The 13,084-nt window shown below is 35.7% G+C and overlaps 1 protein-coding gene across 3 annotated transcripts in view; it reads left to right on the top strand.

The window, feature by feature from the left end:
- Positions 1–13,084, top strand: part of VAV3 (vav guanine nucleotide exchange factor 3) — a 158,572-nt gene that overhangs the window by 28,894 nt on the left and 116,594 nt on the right. For all 3 annotated transcript variants that reach the window (XM_071750979.1, XM_071750978.1, XM_071750977.1), the window contains exon 2: positions 1,528–1,644. In XM_071750979.1, coding sequence (XP_071607080.1) covers positions 1,528–1,644 — 117 coding nt within the window. The remainder of the gene's footprint in view (positions 1–1,527; positions 1,645–13,084) is intronic.

The following is a 13,084-nucleotide window of genomic DNA, read 5'->3' as shown; positions in this document are numbered from 1 at the left end:
AATTCCTACACCTACAGTGTAGGTACTTCAGCATTTTCTTTAGAACATATGGACTAAGGAAAACTTAATTTGTTGTACCAAGCTTTCCCATCTATTTAGATTTTTTAAAATATAATTCATAATAATGGTAATTTAGACACAATAGTCTGATATATCAAAATTCCTTCAAAATTTCAAGTAATCAGTAAAACTTTTTTAAAAACAATCCCACAGTCTACATCTGTAACTGTAGCTCTGTTAAGAATAATCAGAGAAGTTTTGCAGAATGGGGAAGGTATTTTATTAGTGCATAACTGCTGATTAGATGGTTCTTTTAGCTATGCTAAGAAGCCTAAAAGTAACTCACTAAAAAGCTTGCTATCAAATCTAGACCAGGTTTTAGGCTCTGTCTCTCAATTCTTGCAGCTTCTGTCTTGCAATTCTTGCTGTCTTTAGAGGCAAACAGTTTAATGCAGATGTCAGCTTGCTTTGCACTGGTAAGACTTCAGCATTTACTAATCTCAACTCAAAACTTAAATTTTAAAGAAGCAGCTGAGTTTTCCATTGTGGAGAATAATTGTCGGTGGCTGTGAGAATTTCTATGTAAAAGTAAATCATTGTTTAGGGTCAATCAGTATTCTGCATTGAACAAATCTAGTGCCCTTAATGTCTTTAAGAAAAATAATAAAAAATCTGGGGAAAAAAACCCTAACAATTATCTCCCCATATGTGACTTTTTAAAAAAAAACCTGTGGACACTCAAGCCAGCTCATTTTCTGGTTCTTTCTGCCAGCGTCATGGTGGAAGAAGCACATATGTTTTACACCTCTCCAGTCTTCTAACCTTGTAATTTTGACTTGAGAATTATAATCTTTGCAAAACCAGAGAAGCTGACTAAGCAAGCCAGACTAGTTTTTCAGATTTAAATAGGCATGAGAGCAGTTCTGCATAAATGCAGTGTTGTCCTTGAGCAGCCCCATACATAGCTTGGCACTGGCTGCCCCCTTTGAGCTGGGGGGGCAGATGGGGCTGTTTGGAGTGGAGGTAAGTGTGGAGGCTGCAACTCCACCTGGTACATCCTCTGGCCCCTTACACTTGATGTGGCAGTTGTCAGCCCCAGTTGTCTTCCCGGGTGCTTTGGTTTGTGCAGGAATTGCATTTGTGATGCTTTGCAATTAATTTTTTTTTTTGTCTGTTGTTGATCTCCACAGCCATCTACTCGAGTTGTCTACTCTTGAAGCTTGTTGCATCAGTGCTTCCACGTGTGTAACTTTGCTGTAAAACTGATCTGTCAGGTGCTCTTCTTGCTTTTTCTGTCTTGCTGGTTAGTTCAATATAAGCAGTGCAAGTAGGACTCCCTGTTGAATTGGTTAACACATAACGACTCTGAAGGGAACTGTTATAGCTGAATTAGAGCTAGTGGATCACAGTGTAGTGGAAATACCAACTTAAAATAATTACATAGCTGGATTTTGTAATGTATTTGTGCACACAAGTCATTAACTGACATATTTGATGCTTATTTTTTTTTTCTTTCCTTTCCCCTAGTTTCTTTGCTTGAAGAACATAAGAACTTTTCTTTCGGCATGTTGTGAAATATTTGGGATGAAGAAAAGTGAACTTTTTGAAGCCTTCGATTTGTTTGATGTGAGAGATTTTGGAAAGGTAAGGGTCCTTTTGGTTGTATCCTGAGTAACAGTTGTGTTCTGCTGCTAGAGAATAGCAGTTTTGCATGGTAGATGTGGTGTAGAAGTTGTGACTAATAAGAGTATTCATTTGTAAAAAAACCAGCAAGGAATTAGATTTACTTTGGAGTGGCTAATGAAAAACAAAAGATCCTGGTGGGAAAATTTTGAAGGTGAGAAATGGATAGATAAATTAAAAAAACTGATTGAATGATGCCGTGTTAAAGGTAAATGAGATGATGTGTGATGGAGACAAACTGTGCATGAGTGATTTTTGGTAAAATCACTTTTGGCAGAGGTGGTGTGGCCCTATATGTTGTAACATGGCACAGAGCGTTTTTTTTTAGTCTCAAGTGCTTGCAATTCACCTATGTGTCTGCCCTTCTAAATTTATTTTTTATAATTTTTACATCTGTTGTTCTCTCTAATCTGCTGTAAAGCTGATACAGCTGTGGTGGGCTAATGTGACTATTCTAATTTACGCAGCCTGAAGTTTAATCTGTAAGTCTGTGATTAGTTATTCTATCTATAAAAGCTTTTTTCCAATCACAACTTCCTACATATCTGATCTGACCTTGGAAGCATATGTTCAGTTTAACTTTAGATTTTGCTTTTGAGTCACAGGGTATCATTACCCTAATTTCACAGGAAAAAGTCTAAAAATTACCTGAAAGTAATCCTAACCAAGGATAGGTATTTATTCAAATTTAGTATATTTCGAGCATTATTCCTTTTTTAAAGAGATCATAATTTTACCAAGTGATTTTCATGCACTGCCTTTTTTGTAAGCAGACAGAGGTAAAGATGTCATAAGGGTGCAAGCATGAATCAGGGCTGCAATATGACTGTTTGAAATGGTTCAATTATCCAAAATTTGTTAACCAAAATGTCCAATTTTTAAAAATATTTTTTCTTGTTTTAAGTTCTTGGAATACAAAATTGAATAAACTTCATCATCCCCCTGGTCCTTTTGTGATGCTAAGTACCTTTTGTCCTCATAAACTGTACTTAAGACAAAGTTTTTTTGTTACACTATGGAATTTTTTACAAATTTAGTGAGTTGCTTATTAAAATTGATTTGTTTGTATTTTGTGCTAAGTAGAGTAATAAAAATTGTTGGTTTTGATTTTTTGTTTGTGTGTGCTAGCAATGTCTTAAGTTATTTCATAGACAATTATCTTAATGCTTGCTTAAATCTCTGTTAGCAATGCCTAACACAGAATTTTTATAGTATTACTTGTTCTAATTAATTGCTGAGAGTTTCACATTTTATACCACATAAATATAACCATCTTATTTTTTTAATACTGTTTAGTTGTGAAGAATTATTTTGCAGTGCAAGTTACTATTGCTACATCATTGAATAATCAGTAGCCAAGTTTTGAATTAAGGCTGAATTTAACCCAACAAATATGTTTCTGGCACTCTTAATTGTCATTTTAACAAATTTTTTTTTGGAATATGATTTCATGTAAGCAGAAGGATTGTTTTAAAAAAACCTTCAAAGCAACTGTCTTCCCTTCATGGTATTTAGTATTGTATTACTTTTCCCAAAGTACAATTGAATACACGGCCAAAGATTTTTTTTTAATTTTTTTAAACTTTTTTTTAAAATTATTTTTTTACTGTGTGTTGTCACAACATAGCACAGATAGACTGATTGTTCCTGGTACTGGTATCTGGGTATTAGTTATGGTGATAGTTCTTGTTTCCAGGTGAAAATGCAGTGACCAATTTGAAAGAGGCTGGTGTGTGGGCTTCCCTATGTGCTTCACAGAGGTGGGGATGCTGGATTGAACAAGCCTGTGCAACCCTTTCAGTAGCTGTGTTGAGCATACTTTTAGGTGCATAATGTCTCTGCTGTTCAGATGTTTCCATAACTAGCCTTATGCTGAGTTATTTCTGCAGTTTTAAGTAAATTGTTTGTCCAGTTAGCTGAGAATATCTGTAAAGTGGCAGGGGTGTCACTTGGCTATCAGAGAATGCACTTACTGCTTTGGAATAAAATAATAGTGGAGTATTTGGAATAAAGTTATAAAGTATTCTCACAGAAGTGAGAATAAGAAAGCATATATTTTTCAAGTTGTTCCTTGCTTCTCAGCTTTCCCTTTCGTTATTTTTTTCCCCATGAGTAACAACTCCAGTATAGTCTTAAACCTCCAGCTTCATTGAAGTTGAATGTATGCAAAAGGCCAAAAAACAGTGTTGCAGATCTTTGCTGCTACTGCAAAGTCATTTTGCTGTTTCTGAAAGAATTCTTTGAATTGCCCTACCTAAATGGAACAAAAATTATGGATGATCTTAAAATGATTGCAGGTACAAATAAGACGTTCAGTATGGTTTAGAAACACTTTTTCAAGCTGGTGACCAGATGGAATGAGTGAGTGTAATATCTATAGTCTGTTACACATTTGATCTTACTAGAAGCTTCTTGAGAAGTTGACAAGTACTTATTAGGGGTTTAGCTTGATGCTAGGGCTAAATGAGCTGTTTTCAGATGCTTTCACATAATGCATGAAAATTTGACTTCACCTCTGTGCTCTACTTTGCAGAGATTGTGATCTCTTAGAGATCAGAATTAGACAGAATTAGACAAAAGGGGTGTATGTGGTGTAAATGGGAATCAGAGGTGAAGCTAAAGTTAGCAACATGTAAAGAGAGAAGGTAAAGAAATGGGGAAGCAGGTAACCCTGTGAATGTTTTTAATGTCTACATTCTGTGTAAGTATTGATATCAGCTGTTAAAAATGAGGCTTTCTTTCTGTTTCAAGTATAATTGCACAGATTTTCTTATTTTTCTACTGTGCTTGAAAAAGGAGGGGCTACATTACACAGAAATAGGAAGGTTCTTAAATGCTGCCTTCTGAAACTACGTAAAACTTGTTTTTTCTTGAGTTCCACGATATTCACCCATTCTAACTCACCTTTCTATCAGTAAATTTACTTGCTGCTGCACTGAGTTTCTGACTGATCATGAAATGCCCTCCCACGCACATGGGATGCCAGACAGTGTTTGCATTACAAATTCTGTGCTGAGGAGTCATTTTTCACTAGTGCAGGGTTGTCAGGTTCTTCCTTTCTACCCTTGTGCCAGAATCAACAAATAATGTTGATTCTTGTTCTTTTAGCTCTGTGAACCCTGCACACTCCTCAAACTGCAGACTGGGCTGTTTAGTGTGCCACAACAAATTATCCCTATTCTCTGAAAGAAGTTTGAAACTAATATATTGCAGAAATAAGAATCAGGATTAGTTCCAATGCCTGTTGATGTCAATAGATGCTCTCTGGCCTCAGAGCCGTCTTTGAGCTCCTGTGGGGGGAAATGGTGTCCAAATGTTGTCAGAAAAAGAACTTTTTTGTACTCTGCTTTTATTCTCTGCTTTTATTCTATGTGATACATAACTGAGAATCAAGTGGTTTTTTTTGTCATAGAACTGATCTAATATGAACATAACTGTAGACCTCTCAGTAGGGATGCTGCAACAGATGCAGAGAAATAACATACAAAATTCAATCATGATTTTAAAAACACAAACAAGGGGATAAAATATCATCTGCTACCAGTCAAACATGTACCTAATAGTTTAAAAGCATATAGCACAGTATCTTGTGTAGCTAACTCTCCGGTGCAAAAGCATGTAACTGCTCTGTAAACACTGAGTCCATACACTAAGGTCATGCAGTTTGGGATCACTTCAGTCTCTAGTTTTACACAAAGGAAATTTGGGCCATGATGCAGCAGAAAGTCATGCTGAAGCTGAGGATCCTGGTGTGTTTGTATCCCCTCAGGTTTAACTGATTCCAGGAAGATGAAGCAGATGTGTGTGAGATACACACACCAAAATCAACAGAGAGTCACAGTTCTTATAAGAAGTTTTGTACTTTTCCAGGAAAAAAGAGGAGGAAAAATGTTTATGAAATGTTCAGTAACACAGGAGCAGTTGAAATTAATCTCAGTTGTTTTACTTTATATTTGGTGAATTTAGTGATTGAGATAATAGAGCAAATTATGAGCACTTTGACTCATAATGTCCTATTAGAAGTGCAGAACATTGGGGAATGTGCCAAGACATTATGGCATCTTTTTGGAAAGGTATTAAAATGGAGAAAGAGAAATGAAAAGCTAAAACCAAGACTGCCATTAAAAAAAGATCTTTTTGTTCTCTGAGCTCTTTTAATGGTAGTATTTTAAAAAAAAAAAAAAAAAAGCTTAGTAGTTTGCTCAATAAACTAGCTCTAGAATTGCTTTTAGCAGTAGCATTTTTGTGTTTCAGTGAAATGGGGTGGTTTGGGATGAATGACACTTAAACTCCTTCAAGGTGTACTTGTCAGTGTTAGAGAATATAGAAACAAGATATGGACAGGTTTAGCTTCCTTCTCTGTTCCTTTGGACAAAATGAGTGAGAACAAACTAGCCGGTTGCAAAACTGCTGAAATACTTGTATTTAAGACCTTACTTGTTAGCTATTATTTCTGTTTTTATAGATTTACATAAAGGTCAAGTGCTTAGTAGGCCCCCTAAAAGCCTCCCTTAAATCATAATAAAAAATGACTTCTGGCCCCAAAGAACATAAATCAGAGTTGTGGGTAAATAAGATGAATGAATATCATCTTTTTCAAAGTCCTTGAAATGTATAGAAATAAATAGCTGTGGTGTGACTGTGGAAATGAGTAAAAACACTAGATAAATTTAGGATACTTATGGTAATTTGTTGCAGTGATAGTCACTGAAGAGTCTGTACAAATTGCTAGGCATTTAATTTCTATAAATCTAAAACCATTAGCATGAACTTAGAGCTTCTACATGACTGTGTATAGTTAGGCCTGAATATTTCAGGATTATGGTCTTGAGTGTTCTTGTGACAGAATACTGGCAGACTCACTGGTCTTTCTAAATGAACCTTCCTAAATTTCTTTAAGGTTTGTAATAAAGTCTCAAGTTCTAATGTTCACTTTCAGTTGATGTCAATGGTAATGATAATGGTTTTGACTACATCACAAAGTATTGAACATACCACAAGTCTCTGACCATTGATGAAAAATTCTCATCCAGTGAATGCTTGGCATTTTTTGGAAGTACCAGATTTTGAGTCCCTCTGTAATGTAGATTTTGTTCAGTTTTTCAGCAAATGTGAACAGATTTGGAAACTCAGGGTTAATGAGAAACAGCTAACATGAGAGGACAAACCTGAGTTTCTGAGCATGTTTCTCTGTTGCTAAGATGATCTTGTCTAAATGTTAGGTATATCTGATTCATGCATCCTGGAGACACTGAACTCGTAGTGTTGAACTCTAGTAGCATGTATTTCTCTTTGAGGAGGAAGTTTCTGAGTAAGAGAGGACATTTGGAGTTGAAGTAGGTTCAGCAGTGGTTAAGACTTACTTCTTCTCATACATTTGTTTATAAAAATGTTTTTAAACCTTATTTTAAAACAGGGGGTTAGTTCCATGCAGTACTTGCAATACAAGAATTTCAGTGACCAAAAGTCAAGGGTGAATCTAACAACTAAACACAAAGCTTCCTGAATTTATAAATACTGGTCAAAGCAACACAAATATACACTGTATGTAGCTCTGTATAAAGAAATTGTTCACCTTCTGAGAAAGGTAGGGAATATGGTGGTTGTCTTTTTTTTTTTTTTCACCTCCTTTTGCAAATCATGGAGGCTTCCAAAGTGAAAAAGCATGGCAGTTTTTACAGTAGACAGATGGAAGAGGTGAAAAAAGAGAAGTTAAAGTAAAATTCGTAGAAGCTGTTCCATTTTCCCTTGTACTTGCAGTATAGCTAATTTTTAGAGAAACCCTCTCCCATTTCAGCTAAGGTTTTCATGCTTGCTACCTCGGTTCTCTGCTTGTTCTTTTCTCTGTTTGCTCTGGGATTTTGAGATTCAAATGTTCTAGGCATAAAACTATAATGTCTCTAGAAAGAAACAATATATGGCTATTGCAGTTAGCTGGGCCCATTGGTCATTCTCGTTTTTCCATTTACCTTATGAAATGGGCTTGACACCAGGCTGAGAAAGCTGAGGCAAATTGTATTTGCATCACATCTCATTAAGATGCAAGATTGCTTTTTCCATTGAACTTGCAAAGGCTTGGTCCTTGATTTTTGGACCAATTTACTTCAATTTTGTCATCAATGCTGCAAATTAAATATTCAAGTCAGAGGCTAAAATAGGGCACAGTTGTTGAGCGGAAAGATTTAGAATATTTATTTATTCAATGATACTTCACCTGTTTTGAGATGGTGTCTCGTACTCAGAACCTAATACCTACAAGCAGACAAGAGGAGTATCAGCTGAAACAAACATCCATCATCTCTGTTGCAAAAAAGGAGATTATTTTTTTTCTCCTCCTGTTTTGGTCTTAATTCCGTATTATATTTTGGGAGTGATGAAGGAAAGAGAGAGAAATTAGTGTCACTGCATGGTCTTAGCTCTGATGAAGACCATCCATTGCACTTCAGCCTTTTATTTGCCTAGTCAGGAACTGGGTAAACCCAGTGTAGTAATTTGTTCTAACTTCCTAGCTAATTTCCTGTAGCCTAGGTAGGGAAGACTTGATCTCGTCCATAGAGCTATGATCTTTAATGCTTATTGCAGAATTAAATAAACATCTGTGGCAACAATTACTCTTACCATTAACATTTATTGCTACCCAAACTACCTGGATGTTTTCCCATTTTAATTAACTTTACCTCACGGCAGTCTCAGATTGGACTTCGCATTGAGTTAAGGGTTTGTTTTATGAGAATGTGTGTTTTTAAGCTGCTTTCCATTTCATACTTAAATCTATGCTCTCTATATTTTGTACTGGTGTATTCTGACATGGTCAATTTCACATCCTTTTTCAGACCATGGGAAGAGACTGACCTGTGCAAGTCAGATTCAGGCTTTGCTTTGTCTTCTCTTTGCTTAAAATTTATATTAATATTTCTGGGGAGAGATTGTCATCAGTGGTTTGGACTACACTCTGTGTGCTTGTAACAGCCATATTCAAACCTAATGTTTCATTAGCCATGTGTGGACTCAAGTATACTATTTTGAAAAGGCTGGGTGGTTGTTTTGGACACTTTCTACCAGCTTTGGTTGTTGTGTTAAAATAAAAGCAGGTCAAGGACAGCCTGTGTCCTTGCCCGCTGTATTGAGATAGTACAATATCTCCAGATTTTTAGGTAGGAGTGGCAAGCAGGCTGTACAAGGTACTTTAGAGTTGATGCTCTTTGGTATGCTTAGTTAGCAAGCAAAAAGTGGTTTACTATTCTTGTAGAAAAATGCATATGCCACCACATTCCTTTGGATTTGAGGAATATTTCTTAATGATTTGTTAATTCTGTTTTCACTGTATTCATTTGGTTCTTTGATATGTGGCTTATTACTTCTTATATTTCTTCGGCCTTTCTCCTCCTTCCTGATTTTATTTTGTCTGCCTCATTTTCTTCTGCAATGTGTTTTAAGTCTATCTGAATCGACTCATTCGTGGAATTTCAGTTCTACTTGTCTACCTGAGATTCTAATGCAGGCCACAGAGAGAATATTTGCTTTATAGAACCAAACAACAAACAAAACTCTCTCTTAAAATAAGCCATAGGAGGTTATGTTCAAGATACAGTAGGATGTTTATTCAAAGGTAATACAAAGGTGGCCACCCTATTTAAAATGGGAAATTATTTGATGTAGGATCTACATATGAAAGCATTTAGTTTCTTACTGGTGCATCTTCAAAGGGTTTTGATTATAATAAATGTAGCTTAATTACTGTGATACCAATAAACTTTATTTTTTCTATTAGACAGTGTTGTTCCTCTGTGCCTGGGCTTTTGTCTGGACAAGAGACCAACATTTTGAATTACCTGGAATACATCTTTATACATCTGCTTTTGCTGTTGTTTCCTGCAGCTTGCTTTGAATCTTAGCAGACTGCATTAGGAGGTGAAGAAACAAAAAACAAAAAAAAAATATTAAGAAGCTAGCAACTTGAAATAGCTATAATTTGTCATGGTGCCTACCAAATATCTATCATGCATAATTAGCTTGTTACACTATCTATGCATATCAGGTAATTGATGAGTTTCTTTACTCTATTCCAATATTAAAAAGTCAAAGTGTCATTACTTATTTTTCCTTCTGCCTTTTTCTTGAAATGATCTGAAATATCTAAGCTTCTCTTTTACTGAAATATGTCTTGTAGACCTCATCCTCCCTTCTGTGTATGTGTATATACGGATTTAAGACATTACTTAACGGATTTAAGACTTTGCTTAACCTCCACCAGAGCAATTTGAGCCACTCTTGGACTCTACGTGAGAGGCACAAATTGCAAGATAAGGAAATGGTGGCATAAACCATCACTTGTGCAGTGTTGGGCAAGTCCTCTGAAGAGTTAGTCAAGCAAGTGTAAGTATTCTCCAAAGTAACTGCTAATGACGTTGTGGGACCAAACCTGGAAGATGTATGCTGGTGGAAAAGTTGGACTATGATTTCTCTGCTTAGTCTGAAGTCTTCTCCCCTTCGTACAGACAAGGGAGAGCCCACCTGCCAGTTGCTTGTGCTGTATTTTTCTCCTATGTAAAGCAGAAGTGTGCTCAAGTGAAAAGTCCCAAACAGTAATTTTTGTGTTTTCACAAAATTGTTGTGTAAATATTAAAATATCAGGGTTTGTGTAGCTTGAAGAATGCTCTGGTACTTAAATTGGTTGTAATTTCATTCACTGCTTTTTCTGTCCAATTTGAACCAGAAGTGAAACCTGCAGTGAAGGGTTTGCAGCAGGGAACAGTGTCTGAGTAGTTCATAAATAGGAAACAGGTAGGAGATACTGAGAAGCATTTACAAAGCTTTACAATGCTTTTCCCTAACATGTTGGTGATAGGGCTAGAGAGGTGTTTGCTAATAAAGAATTGAATTGAACTGACTATTCTGCTGTTTTTCATTGTGACACAGTAATTGTGTTATGAATAGGTGCTGGATGCACAGCTACAGGATGCCTTTCAAAGAGATGTACACTTGAAATGGTTTGGTAAAAGAAAAATAAGGTAGAAGAGAACACTCCAGCACAGATATTTATAAAACTGAAAAGCTTACAAAGCTTACATTGTTTGTAGGTGATTGAGATTATAAATACTATCTCATGATGAGAAAATGAATGTGGGTTTTTTTCTGCAAACACTAAGTGTATTTGAGGAGATAGCTTTCCTTTTGGTCAGAATATTTTACAGCAGAAATGCTGGATCTTAGATTTTAGATGTTAAAGGTTTTTAACTGTGAGGAGTGACCTGAGATTTATTTGGAGAGGTTCTATTGTACAGATTGTTTGTATTTTCATGGCTTTCTTAGTGAGATTTTGAAGGTGAAATGGTGGTGGTTGAAAATTGAGGTTTTAATTTCTGAAATCATTCAGTAACTAAATCATTCAGTCTAAAAATTTATTATGAATGTATTAGCTGATAAACCTGAGAACCTGTTTAAAACCAGCTGGGTGTAATGGCAGTTGCTAAGTAGAAAGTATGATTAAAGAAGAAATGTCAAATATTGCCAAATAAAATTATTAACAAAAATGAAAGTAAGTTACACACTTCAACTACTTATAATCTATATAAGTAAATCAGCTCTTATATTTTACCCATTTGCAGTTTAAAATTGCTGGCATAGCTCTCAAGACCTGTCTAAAGAGCTTTTGATACGAAAGAGCAACATAGGTACACTGCACAATGAAGTGTGATGCTGAGGAAGCTGACAGAAGTATATTATTTGAGTTTTTGCAAGGGGCTGTTCCAAGCATGTTTGATATGCAAATTTTAACCTTAATAGAATTCCTAAATTAAACAAATTTGCATTTAAGTCGGAATATATTTTTAACAGAAACCCGTTTTGTTTGTGAACATTTAAGGGAAGCTTGGTGGAAGTAGTTAAGAAAATCTGTCGAGGGATGGTTCTCAAGCATACTTCTCCAAAATCAAATTTAAGATGCTGAAAGTTCTCAAGTGTTTCAAAAGTAGAACTAATTTAAACAAAAGTACACCAGTGACGAGGAAGCACACGATGTGGTTTTCCTGCAGTGGATAATTGATACTGGCGAAGTAATTCAGTGCACTATGTCATCCAGTTTTTACCAAAATACATAAATGACTTCTGGGAGCATTTACTGTCTGTGCTCTTGCAAGGGAGTAGGGCAAAAAATTGAATCTAAAACTCATGAGTGTAGCTTAAAGTGTCAAGCAGAGATGCTGTTGATCTCGCAGTGACTCAGTGCTATACTTTTTCCTCTTCCAGTGCTAGGTGAAAAGAAGAATAAAACTTCCTGAGTGTGTATCTGTGGGAAGATAGATACACAAGAATCTATCTTCCTGTGTACCTCACAGATACACATCTATAAGGTATAGCAGTAGATGTGTGTTTTCTGACTACTGTATCTGAATATACTTTTAGGTGTATGTTTTCTGACTACTGTACCTAAATATATATTTGGGAATTCCTTTTGGGCTTGGGGAGGTGACTAGGAGGTAACATCACAGCACCTCACAGAAGATTTGTGAAGTATATAACAGGGCATTAGAAGCTTGTGGCAGCCACTACTGCCCAAACAGTTGGCTCTACTTGTCTAAATATTATTGCTGTCGAAGTCTTGATAAGAGGTTGTAGTTTACCTGTGTTGTAATGGTCCATACAAAGTATGACTGCCTTGAAAAGCTATCCCTTCAAAAAGCAGTGGAACATAGTGTGAGACCAAATTTCTTAGTGTGTGTGTGTAAAATTTTTGTAAAATTTTGTAAATTGTAAATGTAAAATTTTTTTTCATCTACAACTTTTCTTTTAAAAGTTTTCCTCACTTGGCTAGATAATAAACAGAAATTTTTATAGCTGTTTGAAAAAAGTGGCCATCCAGGAATAACTGTGCAAGTTAGTTTTGAGTTCACTTTTGCATTTAAGATATTTAATTGGCTTTTCCAATTTCTTACAATTTTCTCTCTTGATCACCACTGGTTTATTTGAAAAGTAAAAAATATATTCACCTTTCGAGGTTTAGGCACTTGTGTATATGTCACCCTTTCTTACAGCTTATTCTGGTATATTAAATATTTTTGAGTGACATAGTTCAGAGTTTATTTGAAAATGTTTTGATTTGGGAAGGGGAACTCTACCTCCTGTAGAGTTTTAGCTAGCTAAAAATAAAACTTATCCAATGTGACTACTGGACACAGTCTGTCTCATCTGTGGGAAACAATCTGGGTGTTGTAGAAAAGCTTTGTTAGGAGTCCTGAGGTATTAGCTCAGTGAAGTTAATGAAAGTTCTTAAACTGCCTGATTAGAAATGTTGTCACACTATTTTCAAAGGATGAGGTCTACAGTTTTTTACCTGCTAACCTAAAGGCTGGATGAAGACTGGATATAAGCTGATTTCTCTCAGTTGCATATTTTGTAGGAA

Source organism: Heliangelus exortis, chromosome 8 (genome assembly GCF_036169615.1).
Source record: "Heliangelus exortis chromosome 8, bHelExo1.hap1, whole genome shotgun sequence".
Lineage (NCBI taxonomy): Eukaryota > Metazoa > Chordata > Aves > Apodiformes > Trochilidae > Heliangelus > Heliangelus exortis.
The sequence above is the reverse complement of the archived record's forward strand: the minus strand, read 5'-3'. Positions and strand labels throughout refer to the sequence as shown.